Raw genomic sequence first — 19,949 nt, 5'->3', positions numbered from 1 at the left:
GTGGGGAGGGAAGGCTCATTGATGGAGGAGGGGGAGGGAAGGCTCATTGATGAAGGTGGGGAGGGAAGGCTCATTGATGGAGGTGAATGTGGAGGGAAGGCTTATTGATGGAGGTGGGGTGGGGAGGGAAGACTCATTGATGGATGTGAATGGTGAGGGAAGTCTCATTGATGGAGGTGGGACGGGAAGGCTCAATAATGGAGGTGGGGAGGAAAGGCTCATTGATGGAGGTGTGGGAGGGATGGCTCATCGATTGAGGTGAATGGGGAGGGAAGGCTCATTGATGGAGGTGGGGAGGGAAGGCTCAATAATGGAGGGGGGGAGGGAAGGCTCATCAATGGAGGTGGGGAGGGAAGGCTCATTAATGGAGGTAGGGAAGGAAGGCTCATTGATGGAGGTGGGGAGGGAAGGCTCACTGATGGAGGGGGAGGAGCGGAAGGCTCATTGATAAAGGTGGGGGAGGGGAAGGCTCATTGATGAAGGTGGGGAGGGAAGGCTCATTGATGGAGGTAGGGAGGGAAGGCTCATTGATGGAGGTGGGGAGGAAATGCTCACTGATGGAGGAGGGGGAGGGAAGGCTCATTGATGGAGGAGGGGGAGGGAAGGCTCATTGATGAAGGTGGGGAGGGAAGGCTCATTGATGGAGGTGAATGTGGAGGGAAGGCTCATTGATGGAGGTGGGGTGGGGAGGGAAGGCTTATTGATGAAGGTGAATGGTGAGGGAAGGCTCATTGATGGAGGTGGGACGGGAAGGCTCAATAATGGAGGTGGGGAGGAAAGGCTCATTGATGGAGGTGGGGGAGGGATGGCTCATCGATTGAGGTGGGGAGGGAAGGCTCATTGATGGAGGTGGGGGAGGGAAGGCTCATTGATGGAGGCGGGGAGGGAAGGCTCATTGAATGAGGTGGGGAGGGAAGGTACAATAATGGAGGTGGGGAGTGAAGGCTCATTAATGGAGGTGAATGGGGAGGGAAGGCTCATTGATGGAGGTGGGGAGGGAAGGCACAATAATGGAGGTGGGGAGTGAAGGTTCATTGATGGAGGTGAATGGGGAGGGAAGGCTCATTGATGGAGGTGGGGAGGGAAGGCTCAATAATGGAGGTGGGGAGGGGAAGGCTCATTGATGGAGGTGGGGGAGGGAAGGCTCATCGATGGAGGTGGGGAGTGAAGGCTCATTGATAGACGTGAATGGGGAGGGAAGGCTCATTGATGGAGGTGGGGGTGGGGAGGGAATGCTCATTGATGGTGGTCGGGAGGTAAGTTTAATTGATGAAGGTGTGCAGGGAAAGTAAAGGAGAGTAGAAATGGCTTTTTAAAAGACTGATTTCATTTAGTGTTTTTTTTTTCAAATAATGAAAATGACAAATATGAGATCTTAGCAAATTCTTTTTTCTTACCCTAAAAACAAGAAAGATATTTACTTTCTTTTTTAATAATGAAAATGACAATGAAGATGAGGTTTTACGTTTTTTTTCCATGTGCAAAAAAAAAAATGACAATAAATAAATAAAATTAAAATAACTTTTAAAATGACAAATAGGAGATCTTTGTGATTGTGTTTTTTTTTTTTTCAAGTTAAAAAAAATAGAAGAATTTGGTGCTTTTCTTTAAAAATAAAAATTACAACGATAAGATTTTAGTGTTTTTTAAAATTATTATTATATTTAATATATATATATATATATATATTTTTAAGCAATGACATGACATATAAGATATCTAAGTGACTGTTCCCTTTTTTTTATTTTATTTTTTTATTTATTTATTTAAATAGATATGACTTTAGTGTTTTTTGTTGTTGTTTTGTTTTATAAATGAAAATGACAAATTTGGGGATGTATTGTGTATTGGACGATCTGGGGCTGACATCTGGCACATCCGCGGGGACTCTGAGGATGCTTGTTCTCCTAGAGGGCGGGGCGCGGGGTGGAGCCCGCACATCCGCAGGGATGCCGGCTCTGCTATTGGACAGCGGGAAGGCGGAGCCCGCACCTCCGCGGGGATGCCGGGGATGCCTCTAGAGGAGCGAGCGGCACACAGGCGGTCCTCCTTACACCGGCCGCTCCGATCTCAGACCGTCCGTCCGAGCGGCGCCATGGTCGTGCTCCTCCGCCTGCTGAGCCTCCTGATTCCGGTGTCCATGGCCGGCTCCTCGTCCGCCCCGGCGGGGTGTCTAGTAAAGACGGTCACCGTGTCCACACTGCCGGCACTGAGGGAGAGGGAGCTGAGCTGGAGCGGCGCCGTGTCCTCCCTCCATCCCGGGGATTCCCGTCTTCCTCTCCACATCCACAGTGAGGCGCCGGGGAGCGTGTCCGTGAGGGATGACCTGCACAACACCGAGCCGCCCTACTTCACCCTGGGTGAGGACCGGGAACCGAGGGGGGGGGGGGGGGGGAGCATCCTCATCACATCCAGGCTGGGTACCGGTCACCCATGGCAACCAAAAAATACTGACAGAGCTGCATTCTGATTGGCTGCTGGGGGGTTATTAAGTGTCTTATTATTAAAGAAGACCTTGGAGGAGAACTCAAGGTCCGTTGATTAGATAAGAGAGCCTCTTCGTAAATTGCTGTACGATGGACCAATTCGGACCTTACTTAGGAACGTTGAGTACCCTGTAGAGCCAGTGCGGTGCATTTATGTGAAAACGCTTGTTAAGTGAGTTGGGGGTTCGTTGCTGAGGGTTACTAAGTATCTCTTATTAAAGAAGACCTTGGAGGAGAACCCAAGGTCCGTAGATTACATCAGAGCTCCCTACCTCTTCGTAAATTGCTGTATGATGGATAAAGACAGATTTTACTTGGGAACGTTGAATACCCTATAAGGCCAGTGCCGTGCATTATGTGGAAACGCATGTTTAGTGGTGTGGGGGTTGGTTGCTGAGGGTTACTAAATATCTGTTATTAAAGAAGACCTTGGAGGAGAACCCAAGGTCCGTTGATTAGATAAGAGCGCCTCTTCGTAAATTGCCCTACGATGGACCAATTCGGGCCTTACTTGGGAACGTTGAGTACCCTGTAGGGCCGGTGCGGTGCATTTATGTGAAAACCCTTGTTAAGTAAGTTGGGGGTTGGTTGCTGAGGGTTACTAAGTATCTTATAAAAGAAGACTTTGGAGGAGAACCCAAGGTCCGTAGATTACATCAGAGCTCCCTACTTCTTCGTAAATTGCTGTATGATGGATAAAGTCAGATTTTACTTGGGAATGTTGAGTACCCTATAGGGCCGGTGCCGTGCATTATGTGGAAATGCATGTTTAGTGATTTGGGTGTTGGTTGCTGAGGGTTACTAAGTATCTCTTATTAAAGAAGACCTTGGAGGAGAACCCAAGGTACGTTGATTAGATAAGAGCGCCTCTTCGTAAATTGCCGTACGATGGACCAATTCAGACCTTTCTTGGGAACGTTGGAAACACATGTTAAGTGAGTTGGGGGTTGGTTACTGATGGTTACTAAATATCTGTTATTTAAGAAGACCTTAGAGGAGAACCCAAGGTCCGTAGATTACATCAGAGCACCCTACCTCTTCGTAAATTGCCCTATGATGAACAAAGTCAGCCCTTACTTGGGAACATTGAATACCCTATAGGACCAGCGCCGTGCATTATGTGGAAGCGCATGTTTAGTGATGTGGGGGTTGGTTGCTGAGGGTTACTAAATATCTGTTATTAAAGAAGACCTTGGAGAAGAACCCAAGGTCTGTAGATTACATCAGAGCGCCCTACCTCTTTGTAAATTGCTTTATGATGGATAAAGTCAGATTTTACTTGGGAACATTGAGTACTCTATAGGGTCGGTGCCGTGCAATTATGTTTAGTGATTTGGGGGTTGGTTGCTGAGGGTTAGTAAGTATCTCTTATTAAAGAAGACCTTGGAGGAGAACCCAAGGTCCGTAGATTACATCAGAGTGCCCTACCTCTTCTTTAAATTGCTGTATGATGGACAAATTCAGACCTTTCTTGGGAACGTTGAGTACCATAGGGCATTATGTGAAAACGCATGTTATGTGAGTTGGGGGTTGGTTGCTGAGGGTTGCTAAGTATTTCTTAATAACCACTTCCCAACCGCCATATAGCAAAATGAAGGCCAGAAAGGGGTTCAGTTATCCTGTCTTATGACGTCCAGCAGGATAAGCCGCGATACTGTGCCCACGGGGGGGGGGGGGCACACTGTGGCGATCAGTGGTGTGTTGCGTCAGTCTGACACACTGCATTTCCAATCAAGGTAAAGAGCCTCCGTCTTTACCACATCATCAGCTGTGTCCAATCACAGCTGATCACAGTGTAAACAGGAAAAGCCGTGTATTGGCTTCTCCTCCACCCACGTGGACAGACGTAGTTTCATAGTTAGTAAGGTTGAATAAAGACACCAGTCCATCCAGTGTGAGTGTCTACAATTGTCCCTATCCTTGTACATTGCACACTCACATTGGTCCCTACCCTCAATGAGCCCACAATCCAAGGTCCCCATTAATATACTATGGCCAGTTTTGGACAGAAGCCAGTTAACCTACCTGCATTTGGATTGTGGGAGGAAACCAGAGTACCCGGAGGAAACCCACGCAGGCACAGGGAGAACATGCAAACTCCAGGCAGGTAGTGTCGTGGTTGGCATTTTAACCAGCGACCCTTCTTACTGCTAGGTGAGAGTGCTAACCACTACACCACTGTGCCGCCCTACTTACACGTGAGTAGAGGAGAGCCGATCGGCTACTCTCCTGACATGAGGTTCTGCACTGATTATCAGTGCAGCCCCCCCCCCAAGGATGCCCACTCATGGTCAGGAGGGATGCCCACTCATGGCCACCAGGGATGCCCACTCATGACCACCAGGTAAGCTGACTAGAGCCCACCAGGGATTGCAACCATTGCCCATTAAGGATGGCACTCTATGCCCATCAGTGATGCCTACCAGCCCCTCTAATCAGTGCTGCCTATCAGCGCCATCTATCAGTGTCATCCATCAGTGCCCACCAGTTCCGCCTATACATGCCCTCCAGTGCCACCTATCAGTACCACCTATGAGTACTCATCAGTGCCCATCAGTGAAGGAGAAAACTTACTTATTTACAAAGTTTTGTAACAGAAACAAAGAAAACTTTTTTTATGGATTTTTGTATTTGTAGAGCAAAAGATAAAAACCCCAGAGGTGATCAAATACCACCAAATGAAAGCTCTATTTGTGGGGAAAAAATGATAAAAAATTTGGGTACAGTGTCACATGACCGCGCAATTGTCTTTCAAATATGATGGCACTAAAAGCTGAAAATTGGTCTGTGCAAGAAGGTGTATAAGTGCCCTGTATTGAAGTGGTTAAAGAATCCCTTGGAAGAGAAGCCAAGGTCCATACATTAGATCTGCATGCCTAACCTCTTCCTAAATTGCCATGTGATGGACAAGGTCCAACCTTCCTTGGGAATGTTGAGTACCCTGTAGAGCCAATGCAGTGCATGATGGGAAAGCACATGATAAATGAGTTGGGCGTTGGTTGCTGAGAGTTACTAAATATCTTTTATAAAGAAGACTTTGGAAGAGGACCCAAGAGCCGTAGATTACATCAGAGTGCCCAACCTCTTCCTAAATTGCCATGCGAAGGACAAAGACCAACCTTTCTTGGGAATGTTGAGTACCCAATAGAGTCAGTGTAGTGCATGATGGGAAATGAGTTGGGGGTTGGCTGATGAGAGTTACCGCTTATTAAGTATCTCTTATTAAAGAAGACCTTGGAAGAGAACACAAGGTTCGTAGTTTAGATCCGAGTGCCCTACCTCTTTGTAAATTGCCATATGATGTACAAAGTCTGACCTTTCATGGGATTGTTGAGTGCCTTATAGAGCCAGTGTGGTGGTGCATGATGGGAAAGCACATGGTATAAAGAGTTTGGGGTTGGTTGCTGAGGGTTACTATGTATCTCTTAATAAACAAGACCTTGTAAGAGGAACCAAGATCCATCTATTACATCAGAGTGCTCTTGTATTCCCCATATGATGTAGACAAATGTGCCTAAAGTTATTCAACATCACATTGCTGTTCTTTCTTGGAAACGTTGAGTTCCCTATAGAGCCAGTGCAGTGCATTATGGGAAAGTGTAAGTAAATGCATTGGGGTTGGCTGCTGGGGGATTTTATTCATCGCTTATTAAAGAAGACCTTGGAAGAGAACCCAAGGTCCGTAGTTTAGATCAGAGTGCCCTACCTCTTTGTAAATTCCTTTATGATGGACAAAGTCCTAACTTTATTGGAAACATTGAGTCCCCTATAGGGGCCAGTGCGGAGCATTATAGGAAATAATATGGCAAATGAGTTGGGGGTTGCCTGCTGAGGGTTACTAAGCAACTCTTATTAAGAGGAAGAGGAAAAAAGGTCCACCAATTACGAGAGTGCTCTACCTCTGTAGACAAATAAACCCAATGGCCGCTCAACATCACATCGCCGTCCTTCCTTGGGAACATTGAGTTTCCTATAGGCTTAGTTCAGTGCATTATGGTAAAGCGCAGGTAAATATGCAATGGGGTTGACTGCTGAGGGTTACTGAGCATCTCTTAATAAAGAAGACCTTAGAAGAGGAACCAAGGTCCTTAGATTACATCAGAGCACCCTACCATTTCTGTTACCAAGTATTTCTTATTAAAATTGACCTTGGAAGAGGAACTCAATGTCCGTAGATTATCAGAGCACCCTACCTGTTTTTAAATTGCCATACTATGTACAAACTGTGACCTTAATTGGGCAGGTTGAGTACTAGTACCCCATAGGGCAAATATGGTGCATTTTAGGAAAGCACGTGTTAGTGAATTGGAGATTGGCTGCTGAAGGTTCTCTTATGAAAGAAGACCTTGGAAGAGCTGTGGGTCATGTAGTGGGTCAAGTGACGGCTCCTGCATCCTCCATGGTTCCTGTGCATCTATTTTTTTGTTCGGCTAGGCCTCTAATAGGGATGCCTGTGCCTTCAGCCAATCAGGTGACGGGTATTCGACCCATGCTTCCTGATTGGTGGAGGGGCGGTTCAGTATTAGAAAAGCAAATATTCATTTGCTTTTCTAACACACCTGGGTGGGCTCCGAGTGCAATGCTCTGCGCTTTCGAGTCCACCTTTTTTAAAGCCTATTGGAGCCTATGGCTCTAATCAGGTGCTTTTGAAAAAAACACCCATCCGCCCCAGGAATTCAGGTGCCTGGTGTCCAAAAAGGGTCCGGACGCCTGAATAGTGGGTGGCTACAGCGGCCATGGATAGATTCATGCTATGCATAAATCTATCCATTTTACATATGGGGGGTGGCATGACAAAGGGGGTGGCCCGTGCGCCCTTAATGGATGCACTGCCACTGCCTTCCTGGGAAACGTTGAGTACTTTGTAGGGCCAGTGCAGTGCTTTATGGGAAAGCGCATGTTAAATGTGTCATTCACACAGATGTGTCATTCATATCAGAAAAGCTTCAATGCTGGACACTGAGATTTCCAGGCCACCCATTCACACCTGTTGTGTCACTTGAAGCTCATCGCTCGAAATTTTTTACCTGAACTTCTTTTGGGTTAGAGACATGCATTTTGACCCCTATAGCCCTTAATGGGCACACCCAGGTGCCATTCCTACCTGGGCAATTTAAAGCTTTACCACAAGAACTTGAACACTAAGATTTCCATGGTGCCCATTCGCCCCTGTAGTGTAGTGACACTTCTTCATGTCAGAGCCACACATTTTGATCCCAGTGGACTTCAAGGGAAACACCAGCAAAATGTGCATAATACGCAATTATATGCCACTTTTTTCGCCTAGCAGATAGCTTTCCGTTGGCTAACAAGAAAAAAACACTCAAGCCTGAAACGTGCATTAAAAAAACATGAAAAGAAAGCCTTAAAACAGGCCAAGAGTATCAGCTCAAGTGTGAATGGGACCTTTGCATGTTGCGTTGCCATTTATTGCCAACAGCACCCCGATGTATCAACCCAACTCACATTCATTGAGGTGCATCAGAAATAATGGTGTCCATTTTGGCATATTAGCAGGCCATTCCTTTGGCAACCAGCAGGCATTATATTTCGCTCTCTGGTGGCCCGTGCCACCTACCTTCACTTTGGAAGACTTTTCTGCGTTCAAAACTTCCAGGAGTGTTGGACGCCAATGTTTTCCCTTCTTCCACCCATGTGCTTCCTTCCTCAGGGCTCCTATGTCCCGCAGTGATTTGGGGGTTGTAGGATGGACAAGGCATTGGACACCACCCGAATCACTGTAGGTTTTAAGGGTCCTCAGTGCTGGAACAAAGGGAAGGTAGGAGTTACGGGCCACCGTAATGGTGAGTGTACTGCCTCTTCCACCACAGGGGAGCACTGTTTGCATTCGTTTCGGTAATTTAAATACAAAAAGTGTAGCGCTTGAACAAGTGAAAAGCGATTAAATGTTTTCACATAATAGTCCACAATGTCATCTGTGAAAAACCACCACCAGTAAGTTCCTAATGAAAAATGTGATCTACCTCTTTAACCACTTCACTTGACAGTGGTTGGACGGAACATTCGTTGTTCTCCAGGTGGACCTCATGCCACGGGCCGCGCTGCGGCTCAATCTGTCACTGGCTGTGACCCCCAGACTGATCATTGCACCGGCCCGATGTTGGTACCATGTGATCGCTGTGACCAATCATAGCAGATCACATGACAATGGTAAACAATGAATGGCTTTGATTCATGCAATTCATTGTGTAGAATTATGTTGCTAGCTGTGATTGGTTGCAGTAATCACATGGTACAAACAGGACCAATCACAGCCCATCTGTACCATGTGATTAGCTGTGGCCAATCACAGATAATTACAACAATACACACGAAAGAATCAGTTTCATTTTGTAAAAATGGTTGTTTATACTAGTGAAATTCACTGCTATAAGCAATCATGTGTAAAAAAAAAAAAAAATTACTTGATTACTTCCCCCAGAGTAGTGTTAGTGTTACAATGTTACTTTGAAAAAAATAAATAATAAAAAGCAATATATATATATATATATATATATATATATATATATATATATATATATATATATATATATATATATTCCAAAGACATGCAGGTAGGTTAATTGGCTTCTGACCAAAATTGGCCTTAGTATATGAATGGGGACCTTAGGGGCTCCTTGAGGGTAGGGACCAATGTGAGTGTGCAATGTACAGGGATAGGGGTAGACACTCACTCAGGTTGAACTGGATGGACTGGTGTCTTTATTCAACCTTACTAACTATGAAACTATATATATATATATATATATATATATATATATATATATATATATATATATATATATATATATATATATATATATATATATATATATATATATATATATATATATATATATATATATATATAAAAATTTATTTATTTATTTTAATTTTTTACATGCTGTCATCAGTCGGTGTCAGTATGTAAAAATTTTTAAATAAATTCCTAATCACTTCCCCAGTGTAGTACAATGTACTTTGAAGATAAAAAAAAAGTAATAAAAAAACAATTTAAAAAAGGATATTATTATTATTTTTTTTTTACATACTGTCACCAGTCAGTGTCCCTGATCACCGCCACACCAGTTACATGATGACTGCACTGGTGACAGTATGTAAAAAAATAAATAAAAAATAAATCCTTGTTACTTCCCCAGAGTAGTACAATGTTACTTTGATAATAAAAAACTATTTAAAAAAGATATTATTATTATTATTTCTTTTTTGTTTTACATACTGTCACCAGCCAGTGTACCTGATCACCGAACACCAGTTATATGATGATGCCGTACTGCACTGGTGACAGTATGTAAAAAAAATAAAAATCCTGATCACTTCCCCAGAGTAGTACAATGTTACTTTGATAATAAAAAAAACAATTAAAAAAAGATATTATTATTATTATTATTTTTGTTTTACATACTGTCACCAGTCAGTGTCCCTGATCACCGCCACACCAGTTATAAGATGATGCTGTACTGCACTTGTGACAGTATGTAAAAAAAAAAAAAATCCTGATCACTTCCCCAGAGTAGTACAATGTTACTTTGAAAATAAAAAAAATGTAATAAAAACAATAAAAAAAAGATATTTATTATTATAATTTTTTTTTTTACACACTGTCACCAGTCAGTGTCCCTGATCAGCCACACCAGTTATATGATGACGCTGTACTGCACGGGTGACAGTATGCAAAAAAAAATAAAAAATTGTGAAAAAAAATATTTTTTTTGGCCCATCATTGGTATCAGTGGGAGGAAGAGTGTCCCATCATTGATATCAGTGGGAGGAATAGTGCCCCATTAGTGGGAGGAATAGTGCCCCATTTTTGGTATCAGTGGGAGGAATAGTGCCCCATTTTTGGTATCAGTGGAAGGAATCGTGCCCCATCGTTAGTATCAGTGGAAGGAATAGTGCCCCATCGTTAGTATCAGTGGGAGGAATAGTGCTCCATCTTTGGTGTCAGTGGGAGGAATAGTGCCCCATCTTTGGTGTCAGTGGGAGGAATAGTGCCCCATCTTTGGTGTCAGTGGGAGATATAGTGCCCCATCATTGGTGTCAGTGGGGGAGAATTATGCCCTATTGGTGTCAGTGGATGAATTATTGTTCCAGGATCCAGATAAAAGCAAGCAAAGGGCCACATCCGGCCCCCCGGGCTGTGGTTTGGAGAGCTCTGCTCCAGAGGCTTCTAGGGGTTGAGCGGTGGTGGAATGATCTCCTATCATATTTCTGGGAAAAGCCCACCTGATTATTTTAGCTGTCTGTAATGCCGCATACACATGACTGGATTTTCCGGCAGAAAAGGTCCGACGGTCTTCTGATGGATCGGACTTGCCCACACACCAACGGACCAAAGTCCATTCATTTTGAACATGATGACGTAAGACAGAAGTACAATAGCCAGTAGCCAATAGCTTCCCTTGCGTCATATTTGGTCCATCAGACCAGCACACAGACCAACGGTTTTCCCGATAGGAATTGATTCTGTCGGACAGATATGAAACACGTTCTATTTCTAGGTCCCTTGGAATTTAACATTGCAGTGTATGGTTGAAGTCACAGTAGGTTGAAGTGGTTGAAGTCACAGCAAAGTAGTGCAGGAACATTTTTTTCCCCCCCTGTGCTTTGACTTGCCGTGTGACTTGTGACACATAAAGTCGCAGGGCAAGTAAAAAAAAAAAAAAACACATTCGTCTCATGGGGGGGCAGCCTTAATCAACGCAGCTCAAGTTGCAGCGACCACAACAAGAAAAGATTCCTGCACTACTCTTCTACGACTCCGGTCGCTGTGACTTGAGTCGCGTTGATTAAGCCAGTTCAGGCTCAGCAGTGATCCCAACAATAACGTCGGGAGGTTTAGGAGTGTGTCTATGGGAATGTTTGACCATTCTTCCAGAAGAGCATTTGTGAGGTCAGGCACTGATGTTGGACGAGGGGGGATTATGGGGTGGGGTTGTTTTTTCAGGGGTTTGGCATACCAAGAGATTTTGGACAATTTCATGGTCCCGACTTCATGGGAACAGTTTGGGGATGACCCCTTAATGGTCCAACATGATGGCGCACCAGTGCACGAAGGAAGGTCCATAAAAACATGGATGATCGAGTTTGTGGTGGAGGAACTTGGCTTGGCCCCTTAGTTTCAGTGAAGGGAACTCTTAAGGCGTCAGCAAACCAAGACATTTTGGACAATTTCAGGCTTCCAACTTTGTGGGAACAGTTTGGGGACGGCCCCTTCCTCTTCCAACATGACTGCCCACCAGTGCACAAATCGAGGTCCATAAAGACATGGATGAGCGAATTTGGGGTGGAGGAACTTGACTTGTGACTTCCTGATGACTGATGAAGGCCAGTCAAGTTCCTCCACCCCAAACTCGCTCATCCACACTATATTGCCAAAAGTATTGGGCCACCCCTCCAAACCATTTGTTGGAGGGGGGATTATGGTGTGGGGGTTGTTTTTCAGGGGTTGGGCTTGGCCCCTTAGTTCCAGTGAAGGGAACTCCTTAATGCGTCAGCATACAAAGACATTTTGGACAATTTCATGCTCCCAACTTCATGGGAACAGTTTGGGGATGGCCTCTTCCTGTTCCAACATGACTGCCCACCAGTGCACAAAGCAAGGTCCATAAAGACATGGATGAGTGAGTTTGAGGTGGAGGAACTTGACTGGCCTGCACAGAGTCCTGATCTCAACCCAACTGTTCCCACAATGTTGGGAGCATGGAATTGTCCAAAATGTCTTGGTATGCTGATGGCTTAAGAGTTGCCTTCACTGGAACTAAGGGGCCAAGCTCAACCCCTAAAAAACAACCCCACACTATAATCCCCCCTCCACCAAATGGTTTGGACCAGTGCGCAAAACAAGTTCCATAAAGACATGGATGAGTGAGTTTGGGGTGGAGGAACTTGGCTTGGCCTCTTAGTTCCAGTGAAGGGAACTCTTAAGGCGTCAGCATACCAAGACATTTTGGACAATTTGTCCCCTTCTTGTTCCAACATGACTGCGCACCAGTGCACAAAGCACAGAGTCCTGACCCCAACCCGATAGAACACCTTTGGGATGAATTAGAACAATCGGGTTGAGGTCAGGACTCTGTGAAGGCCAGTCAAGTTCCTCCACCCCAAGCTTATCTTTATGGACCTTGCTTTGTCATGTTGGAAAAGGAAGGGGCCATCCTCAAACCTCTCTCACAAAGTTGGGAGCCTGAAATTGTCCAAAATGTCTTGGTATGCTGAGGCCTTAAGAGTTCCCTTCACTAAGCCCAACCTCTGAAAAACAACCCCACACCATAATCCCCCCTCCACCAAACGATTTGGACCAGTGCACAAAACAAGGTCCATAAAGACATGGATGAGCGAGTTTGGGGTGGAGGAACATGACTGGCCTGCACAGAATCCCGACCTCAACCCGATAGAACACCTTTGGGATGGATTCGATAGGAAACTGCGAGCCAGGACTTCTCATCCAACATCAGTGCCTGACCTGACAATATGTGTATATATATATATATATATATATATATAGATAAAATATTAAATACATTTTTTTTAAAAAGGGTTCCATAACAATAAATAAAGATTAAATGAATAATACAATAATAATACTAAAAAGGTACCATAACAATAGATAAATAAATATAACAAATAATATTAATAATCAATAAGGATAATAAAAAAGATTCATTAAAATAATAATATATAATAATATTAATACTAAATAATGATAATAGAAATAGTTTCATTCAAATAAGAATATAATAATAATAATAATATAAAAATGAGTAAAAAAGGATCCATAACAATAAATTAAATACATATAAAAAATAATATTAATAATAAATAAGAATAATAAAAAAAGATTTATTAAATAAGAATATATAATAATATGAATAATAATAAATAAAGAAGAATAAAAAAGGTTCCATAACAATAAATAAATAAATGTAAAAAATAATATTAATAATAAATAATGATAATAGAAAAAATTTCATTAAAATAATATAATATAATAATAATAATAGTAATATAAAAATGATTAAAGGTTCCATAACAATACATTAAATACATATAAAAAATAATATTAATAAGAATAATAAAAAAAGATTTATTAAAATAAGAAAATAAGCATATATAATAATATGAATAATAATAAATAAAGAAGAATAATAAAGGTTCCATAACAATAAATAAATATAAAAAATAATATTAATAATGAATAAGAATAATAACGTTTCATTAAAATAATAAAATAAGAATATATAATAAAAATAATAATAATTAAAAAAAGAAGAAAAAAGGTTCCATAACAATAAATAAATATAAAAAATAATATTAATAATAAATAAAAAACATTAAAAAAGGTTCCGTAACAACAACTGAATAAAAATAAAAAATAAGAATAAAAAAAAACAAAAACTATGTTACTTATAAGAGGATACCCATTTAGATGCACTTAGACCCGTTGCGTCAATGCATTTAGATACGTCTGTCTGTTCCATGTGCTGAGGCATGTTAGGTGCATTTGCACGCATACATGCAGTAAAAACGTGGGATTTCTGCTCTATTTGTTATTTTTTTTACACCGATCCCAACACACCTATCTGAATTTATTCGTTATATGCTGTGTACAGAACAAAACCCTGCATGCATCTATACGCAGGTTTTTTTAATTGTTTTTTTTTTGCGCCCATATGGTTGAGGCCTAACAGTGTGAGAATGGGAGGAAGGTCCACTTAAAAAAAAAACCCGTAATATATATCTATATACAGGAGCATCATTTATTTAGGGTGCATCCAATCACAAAGTCCTTGTGGGGGACACTTGTGATTAGTCTCTCCTGGTCGGAGCGATTGATCGGAGGTTGTTATTGATGGACACAAAGCTCTTAATTAGTTTCTGAGTTTCCTTGCGGTTCAGTAGAGAAGATCGGGGGTGGGGGTGGGGGTGGGCGGAGGACCTCTGCTGGAGATGGTTGATCCGTTTCGTGTTCCTGATACTTTGTAACATAGTCTTCCTGATCCAGCCATCAATTCCGATGACTTACCTGTGGTCACTTATCCATGGATAGTCATTATGGAGAGATATGTATATGGGATCCTCCACCGTACAGAGATGTGAAGGACAAAACCCATCTCCAAGGACGTTCCACCTCCATCTCCGGCCTTGCATTGCCTCCACGCTGTGAATTCTTTTTTTTTTTTTTTATCTGTTCTTCTTTTTTTTTTTTTTTCTAAGAAGACTACTTGGTTGTTCATGGATGATGAACGCTTTATTATCGGGAGATGATGACAGATCTGAATAAGAAGTCAGATATTTAGCATTTGAAACGATTATCACCAAAGTGATTGATTGCTCTATAATTGGACGCCGATTTCTCCTTTTATTACAACGCTGAGGCTCCAATTACCGGAGTGCCAGACAAGGCGGCAGACGGAAATATCATTTATAAGAGGGAGATACATTTCTAGGACAGGGGGTGCGGTGGTGGTCAGCCTAGTGCTGAGCTTCTCTATGGGCACCACGGTGGGCTAGCGGGTATTACGTCTACCTTGCAGCGGTGAAGTCCCTGGATCATCACCCTTCCCCCACAGTAGTGTTCTGTACACTACCAATACAGTGTCCTCTGCCCCCTTCACATCACCCCACCACCCCGCCACCGTAGTGTCCTCTGCCTCCCTACTTCCACAGAAGTGTCCTGTACCCCCCCAATGCTGTGTCTACTGGCCTTTCACATTACCCCCCCACCACACTGTAATGTTCTCTACCCCCAAAACAGTGTCCTCTGCCCCTCCCCCCACAGTAGCATCCTGTACCCCCCAATGCCATGTCCTCTGCCCTTATACATCATCACCCTCCCCTCCCCCCAATGTTCTGCCCTCTGCCCCCCACAGTAGTGTCCTGTACCCCCAATGCTGTGTTCTCTGCCCCTCCCCCCACAGTAGCATCTTGTACCCCTCAATGCCATGTCCTCTGCCCCCTATACATCATTACCCTCCCCTCCCCCCAATGTTCTGTCCTCTGCCCCCCACAATAGTGTCCTATACCCCCCCAATGCTGTGTTCTCTGCCCCCAGTCACATGACCCCCCCCCGTAGTGTCCTCTGTCCCCAAAACAGTGTGCTCTGCCCCTTCCTCCACAGTTGTGTCCTGTACTCCTCAATGCTGTGTCCTATGCCCCCTATACAATATCCCCTACCCCCACTGTTGTGTCCTCTGCCCCGCCAATGTTCTTTCTTCTGCCCCCTTCGTATTACCCCCCCCCCCCCCCCATTGTAGTGTCCTTTGCCTCTCTCCCCCCACAGTAGTGTCTTATCCCCCCAATGATGTGTTCTTTGCCCCCTACACATCACCCCTCCCCACACTATTCACATCACCCCCCACCCTGTGGTGTCCTCTGCCTCCAATAGTAGTGCCCTGTACCCCCCAAAGCTGTGTCCTCTTCCTCCTTCACATCACCCCCCCCACCCTGTAGTGTCCTCTGCCCCCAATAATAGTGTCCTGTACCCACAATGCTGATACATCACCCCCCCCCCCCACAGTAGTGTCCTCTGCCCCCATAGCAGTGTCATCTCTCCCCCTCTCCCCACAGTAATGTTCTGTACCCCCCCCCCCCCCAATGCAGTGTCCTTTGCCCCTTCACATGACCCCCACCATTGTAGTGTCCTTTACCCCTCAATGTTGTGTCCTCTGCCCCCTTCACATTTAGCCCCCATTGTAGTGTCCTTGCCCCCCCCCCCCACAGTAGTGTCCTTTAATCCCCAATGCTGAATCCTCTACCTCCTTCACATCACCCCCCCCCCCCCCCCCACTGTACTGTCCTCTGCACCCCATAGTAGTATCTGCTCCCAATAGTAGTATTCTGTGCCCACCAATGCTGTGTTCTCTGCCCCCTACAAATCCCCTCGTAGTGTCCTCTGCCTCCTTCACATCACACACCTCCAAACCTGTGGTGTCCTCTGCCCCCAATAGTGGTGTCCTATACCCCCCAATGCTGTGTCCTCTGCCCCCTTCACATCAAACACCTCCCACCCTGTGGTGTCCTGTGCCCTCAATAGTGGTGTCCTGTACCCACCAATGCTGTGTTCTGTGCCCCCTACACATCCCCCCGTAGTGTCCTATACCCCCAATAGTAGTATCCTGTACCCACCAATGCTGTGTTCTGTGCCCCCTACACATCACCCCCCCGTAGTGTCCTATACCCCCAATAGTAGTGTCCTGTACACACCAATGCTGTGTCCTCTGCCCCCTACACATCACCCCCCCCCCCCCGTAGTGTCCTATACCCCCAATAGTAGTGTCCATTACCCACCAATGCTGTGTTCCCTGCCTCCTACATATCACCCCCCCCCCCTATTCTGCCTCCATTAGTAGTATTCTGTACCCACCAATGCTGTGTTCTCTGCCCCCTACATATCACCCCCCTCCCTGTAGTGCTCTCTGCCCCCAATAGTAGTATTCTGTACCCACCAATGCTGCTGTGTCCTCTGCCCCCTACACATCACCCCCCCCATAGTGTCCTCTGCCCCCCTAATGCTGTGTCATCTGACCCCCTTTACACCAACCCCTCCCACCCTATAGTGTCCTCTGCCCCCTACACATCTCCCCACCCCCCCCCCCCACTGTTGTGTCCTCGGCCCCCACAATGCTGTGTCCCTTGCCCCCTTCACATTACACCCCCCACCCTGTATTGTCCTCTGCCCCCAATAGTAGTGTCTTGTACCCCCCAATGCTGTGTCCTCTGCCCTCTTCACATCACACCCCCACCCTGTAGTGTCCTCTGCCCCCTTCACATCACACCCCCCACCCTGTAGTGTCCTCTGACCCCAAAAGTAGTGTCCTGTACCCACCAATGCTGTGTCCTCTGCCCCCTTCACTTTAACCCCCCATTGTAGTGTGCTTTGCCCCTCTCCCCCTACTGTAGTGTTCTGTAACCCCCCCCCCCCCCATGCAGTGTCCTCTGCCCCTTCACATCTACCCTTCCCCCACAGTAGTGTCCTATACCCTCCACTGTAGTATCCTTCGCCCCCTTCCTCACCCCAGTAGTGTCCTTTACCCCCCCAAATGCCTTGAGGCGATTCAGTTCGCATTGTGCGCTATACAAATTATTTCATTCATTCATTCATTCATTCAAAACAGTGTCATCTGACCCCCTTTACACCAACCCCCCCCCCCTTAGTGTCCTCTATCCCTCCTCCAAAAGTGTACCCCCCCCCCCCCCCCCTTACACACAGCACTGTGTAGGTAGCACTTACCTGCTAGTGTGTGTTCATCAGAGCAGAGATCAGGAGACCACATAGTGCTGAGTGGAAGGTGGGAACAGGAGCTGCAAGAGTTCATAATAGCAAGTTGGTGATTGGTAGCTAGGACCACCCATTCCCTCCATCCAGCGCCCACCTACCGCTCTCCGCTCTGCAGTTAACAGGAGAGTGGTGAAGGTTGGGGGAGGCAGAGCCTCAGAGTTTTATCTGTGACGGGGACAGCGGGGGTCGAATAGACCCACGCTGTCTCCATAAAGAGGACTTGTCACCAGCCCAAAGCTATCAGCCAGGAAAGCAGCTAACCAAGTAGAAGCTGTACATGCTTAGATGCTTTGGAGGACAAGGGAGGCATCAGGGGTCTAATAGCCATGATGTCTCCATAAAGAGGACCTGTCATCATCCCAAAGCTATCAGTCAGGAAAGCAGCTAAACAAGTAGGAGCTGTACATGCTTAGATGCTTTGGAGGACAAGGGAGGCATGATGTCTACATAAAGAGGACCTGTCACCTGCCCAAAGCTATCAGCCAGGAAAGCAGCTAACCAAGTAGGCGCTGTACATGCTTTGATACTTTGGAGGACAAAGGAAGCATCAGGGGTCTAATGGACCCCTGATGTCTCCATAAGGAGGACCTGTCACTTGTCCAAAGCTATTGGCCAGGAAAGCAGCTAAGTAGGAGCTGTACATGCTTAGATACTTTGGAGGACAAGGGAGGCATCAGGGGTCTAATAGCCCCGATGTCTCCATAAAGAGGACCTGTCACCATCCCAAAGCTATCAGCCAGGAAAGCAGCTAACCAAGTATAGCTGTACATGCTTAGATGCTTTGGAGGACAAGGGAGGCATCAGGGGTCTAACGGACTGCTGATGTCTTCATAAGGAAGACCTGTCACCTGCCCAAAGCTATCAGCCAGGAAACCAGCTAACCAAGTAGGAGCTGTACGTGCTTAGATACTTTGGTGGACAAGGGAGGCATTAGTGGTCTAATAACCCCCGATGTCTCCACAAAGAGGACCTGTCACCGGCCCAAAGCTATCAGCCAGGAAAGCAGCTAACCAAGTAGGAGCTGTAAGTAGAAGTTCTTAGATGCTTTAGGCAAGGGGGACATCAGGGTTCTAATGGACCCCTAATGTCTTCATAAAGAGGAACTGTCGCCTGCTCAAAGCTATCACCAGGGAATTTATTCACCCCCTTGTGATAGCAATAAATTTAAATGAAATAAAAAATTGGAAAAAAATAAAATTGAAGGATAAACAGGCTTTTAAAGCATCATCTATGGACAGTTTTAGGTACCATAGGTTTGTTGCCATTTCACAGACGTTTGCCATTTTAAATCTGGACATGTTTGGTATCTGGTTACTCAATGCAATGTCATCTTTTATGTTTTACCAAAAGATTGGGTACTATTTTGTGTTTGTGTGCACTAAAATTTATTTTAGAGTCATTTTTCCTGAAAACTTGTGTTTGATGAACTTCTGTGCAAATATCTTGTTTATCCCTTGTGACAGCAAAACAGTTGATAAATAAATAAAAGGACGGTGTTAAAAAAAAAAAAACATAATAAAATTATTTAGAAAAATTTAAACGCACACGTAGGTCCCGTACACATATGTAAATGGCGATCACACCACACGTATGAGGTATCACCACGAATGTCAGAGCGAGAGCAATAATTCTAACACTGGACCTCCTATGGAACACTAAACTGGTAACCTGTAAAGACTTTTAAAGCATTGCTTATGGATAATTGAATGTAACGTAGTTTGGTGCCATTCCATGGCCGTACACAATTTTAAAGCGTGACGTGTTAGGTATCTGTTTACTTGACGTAACATCATCTTATATACGTTACAAGAAATTGGGGACTATATTGTGTTTGGGTTCAAAAACCACTGCGCAACTATCATGTGACAAACAATTGCAACACCCACTATTTTATTTTCTAGGGCGCGGGAGTTTAACCTGTGGCCCTCCAGCTACAAGTCCCATGAGGCACTGCAAGGCCGACAGTTACAAGCATGACTCCCAAAGGCAGAGGCATGATGGGACTTGTAGTTCTGCAACAGCTAGAGGGCCGCAGGTTGAGCACCCCATGCTCTCATTGCTTAAAAATATATAACTAATGTTTGGCAGTTATTTTATAGTAAAAATCAGATTTTTACAAGTATATGCCTGATTTTTACATGCCCCCGCGCTCTCTCCCTGCC

The 19,949-nt window shown here is 44.7% G+C and overlaps 1 protein-coding gene across 2 annotated transcripts in view; it reads left to right on the top strand.

Moving 5' to 3' along the window:
• Positions 1 to 2,002: 2,002 nt before the first annotated feature.
• ASTN2 (astrotactin 2) overlaps positions 2,003 to 19,949 on the top strand; it is a 661,578-nt gene continuing 643,631 nt past the window's right edge. The window contains exon 1 of one of the 2 annotated variants that reach the window (XM_077468007.1): positions 2,003 to 2,360. In XM_077468007.1, coding sequence (XP_077324133.1) covers positions 2,003 to 2,360 — 358 coding nt within the window. The remainder of the gene's footprint in view (positions 2,361 to 19,949) is intronic. The other variant, XM_077468041.1, reaches the window with a different exon arrangement.

Source organism: Lithobates pipiens, unplaced genomic scaffold (genome assembly GCF_037356315.1).
Source record: "Lithobates pipiens isolate NorthernLeopardFrog02 unplaced genomic scaffold, aLitPip1_a1.2 Scaffold_1, whole genome shotgun sequence".
Taxonomy (NCBI): Eukaryota; Metazoa; Chordata; class Amphibia; order Anura; family Ranidae; genus Lithobates; species Lithobates pipiens.
Note: the sequence above shows the minus strand (reverse complement) of the source record. Positions and strands in the feature narration are given on the sequence as shown.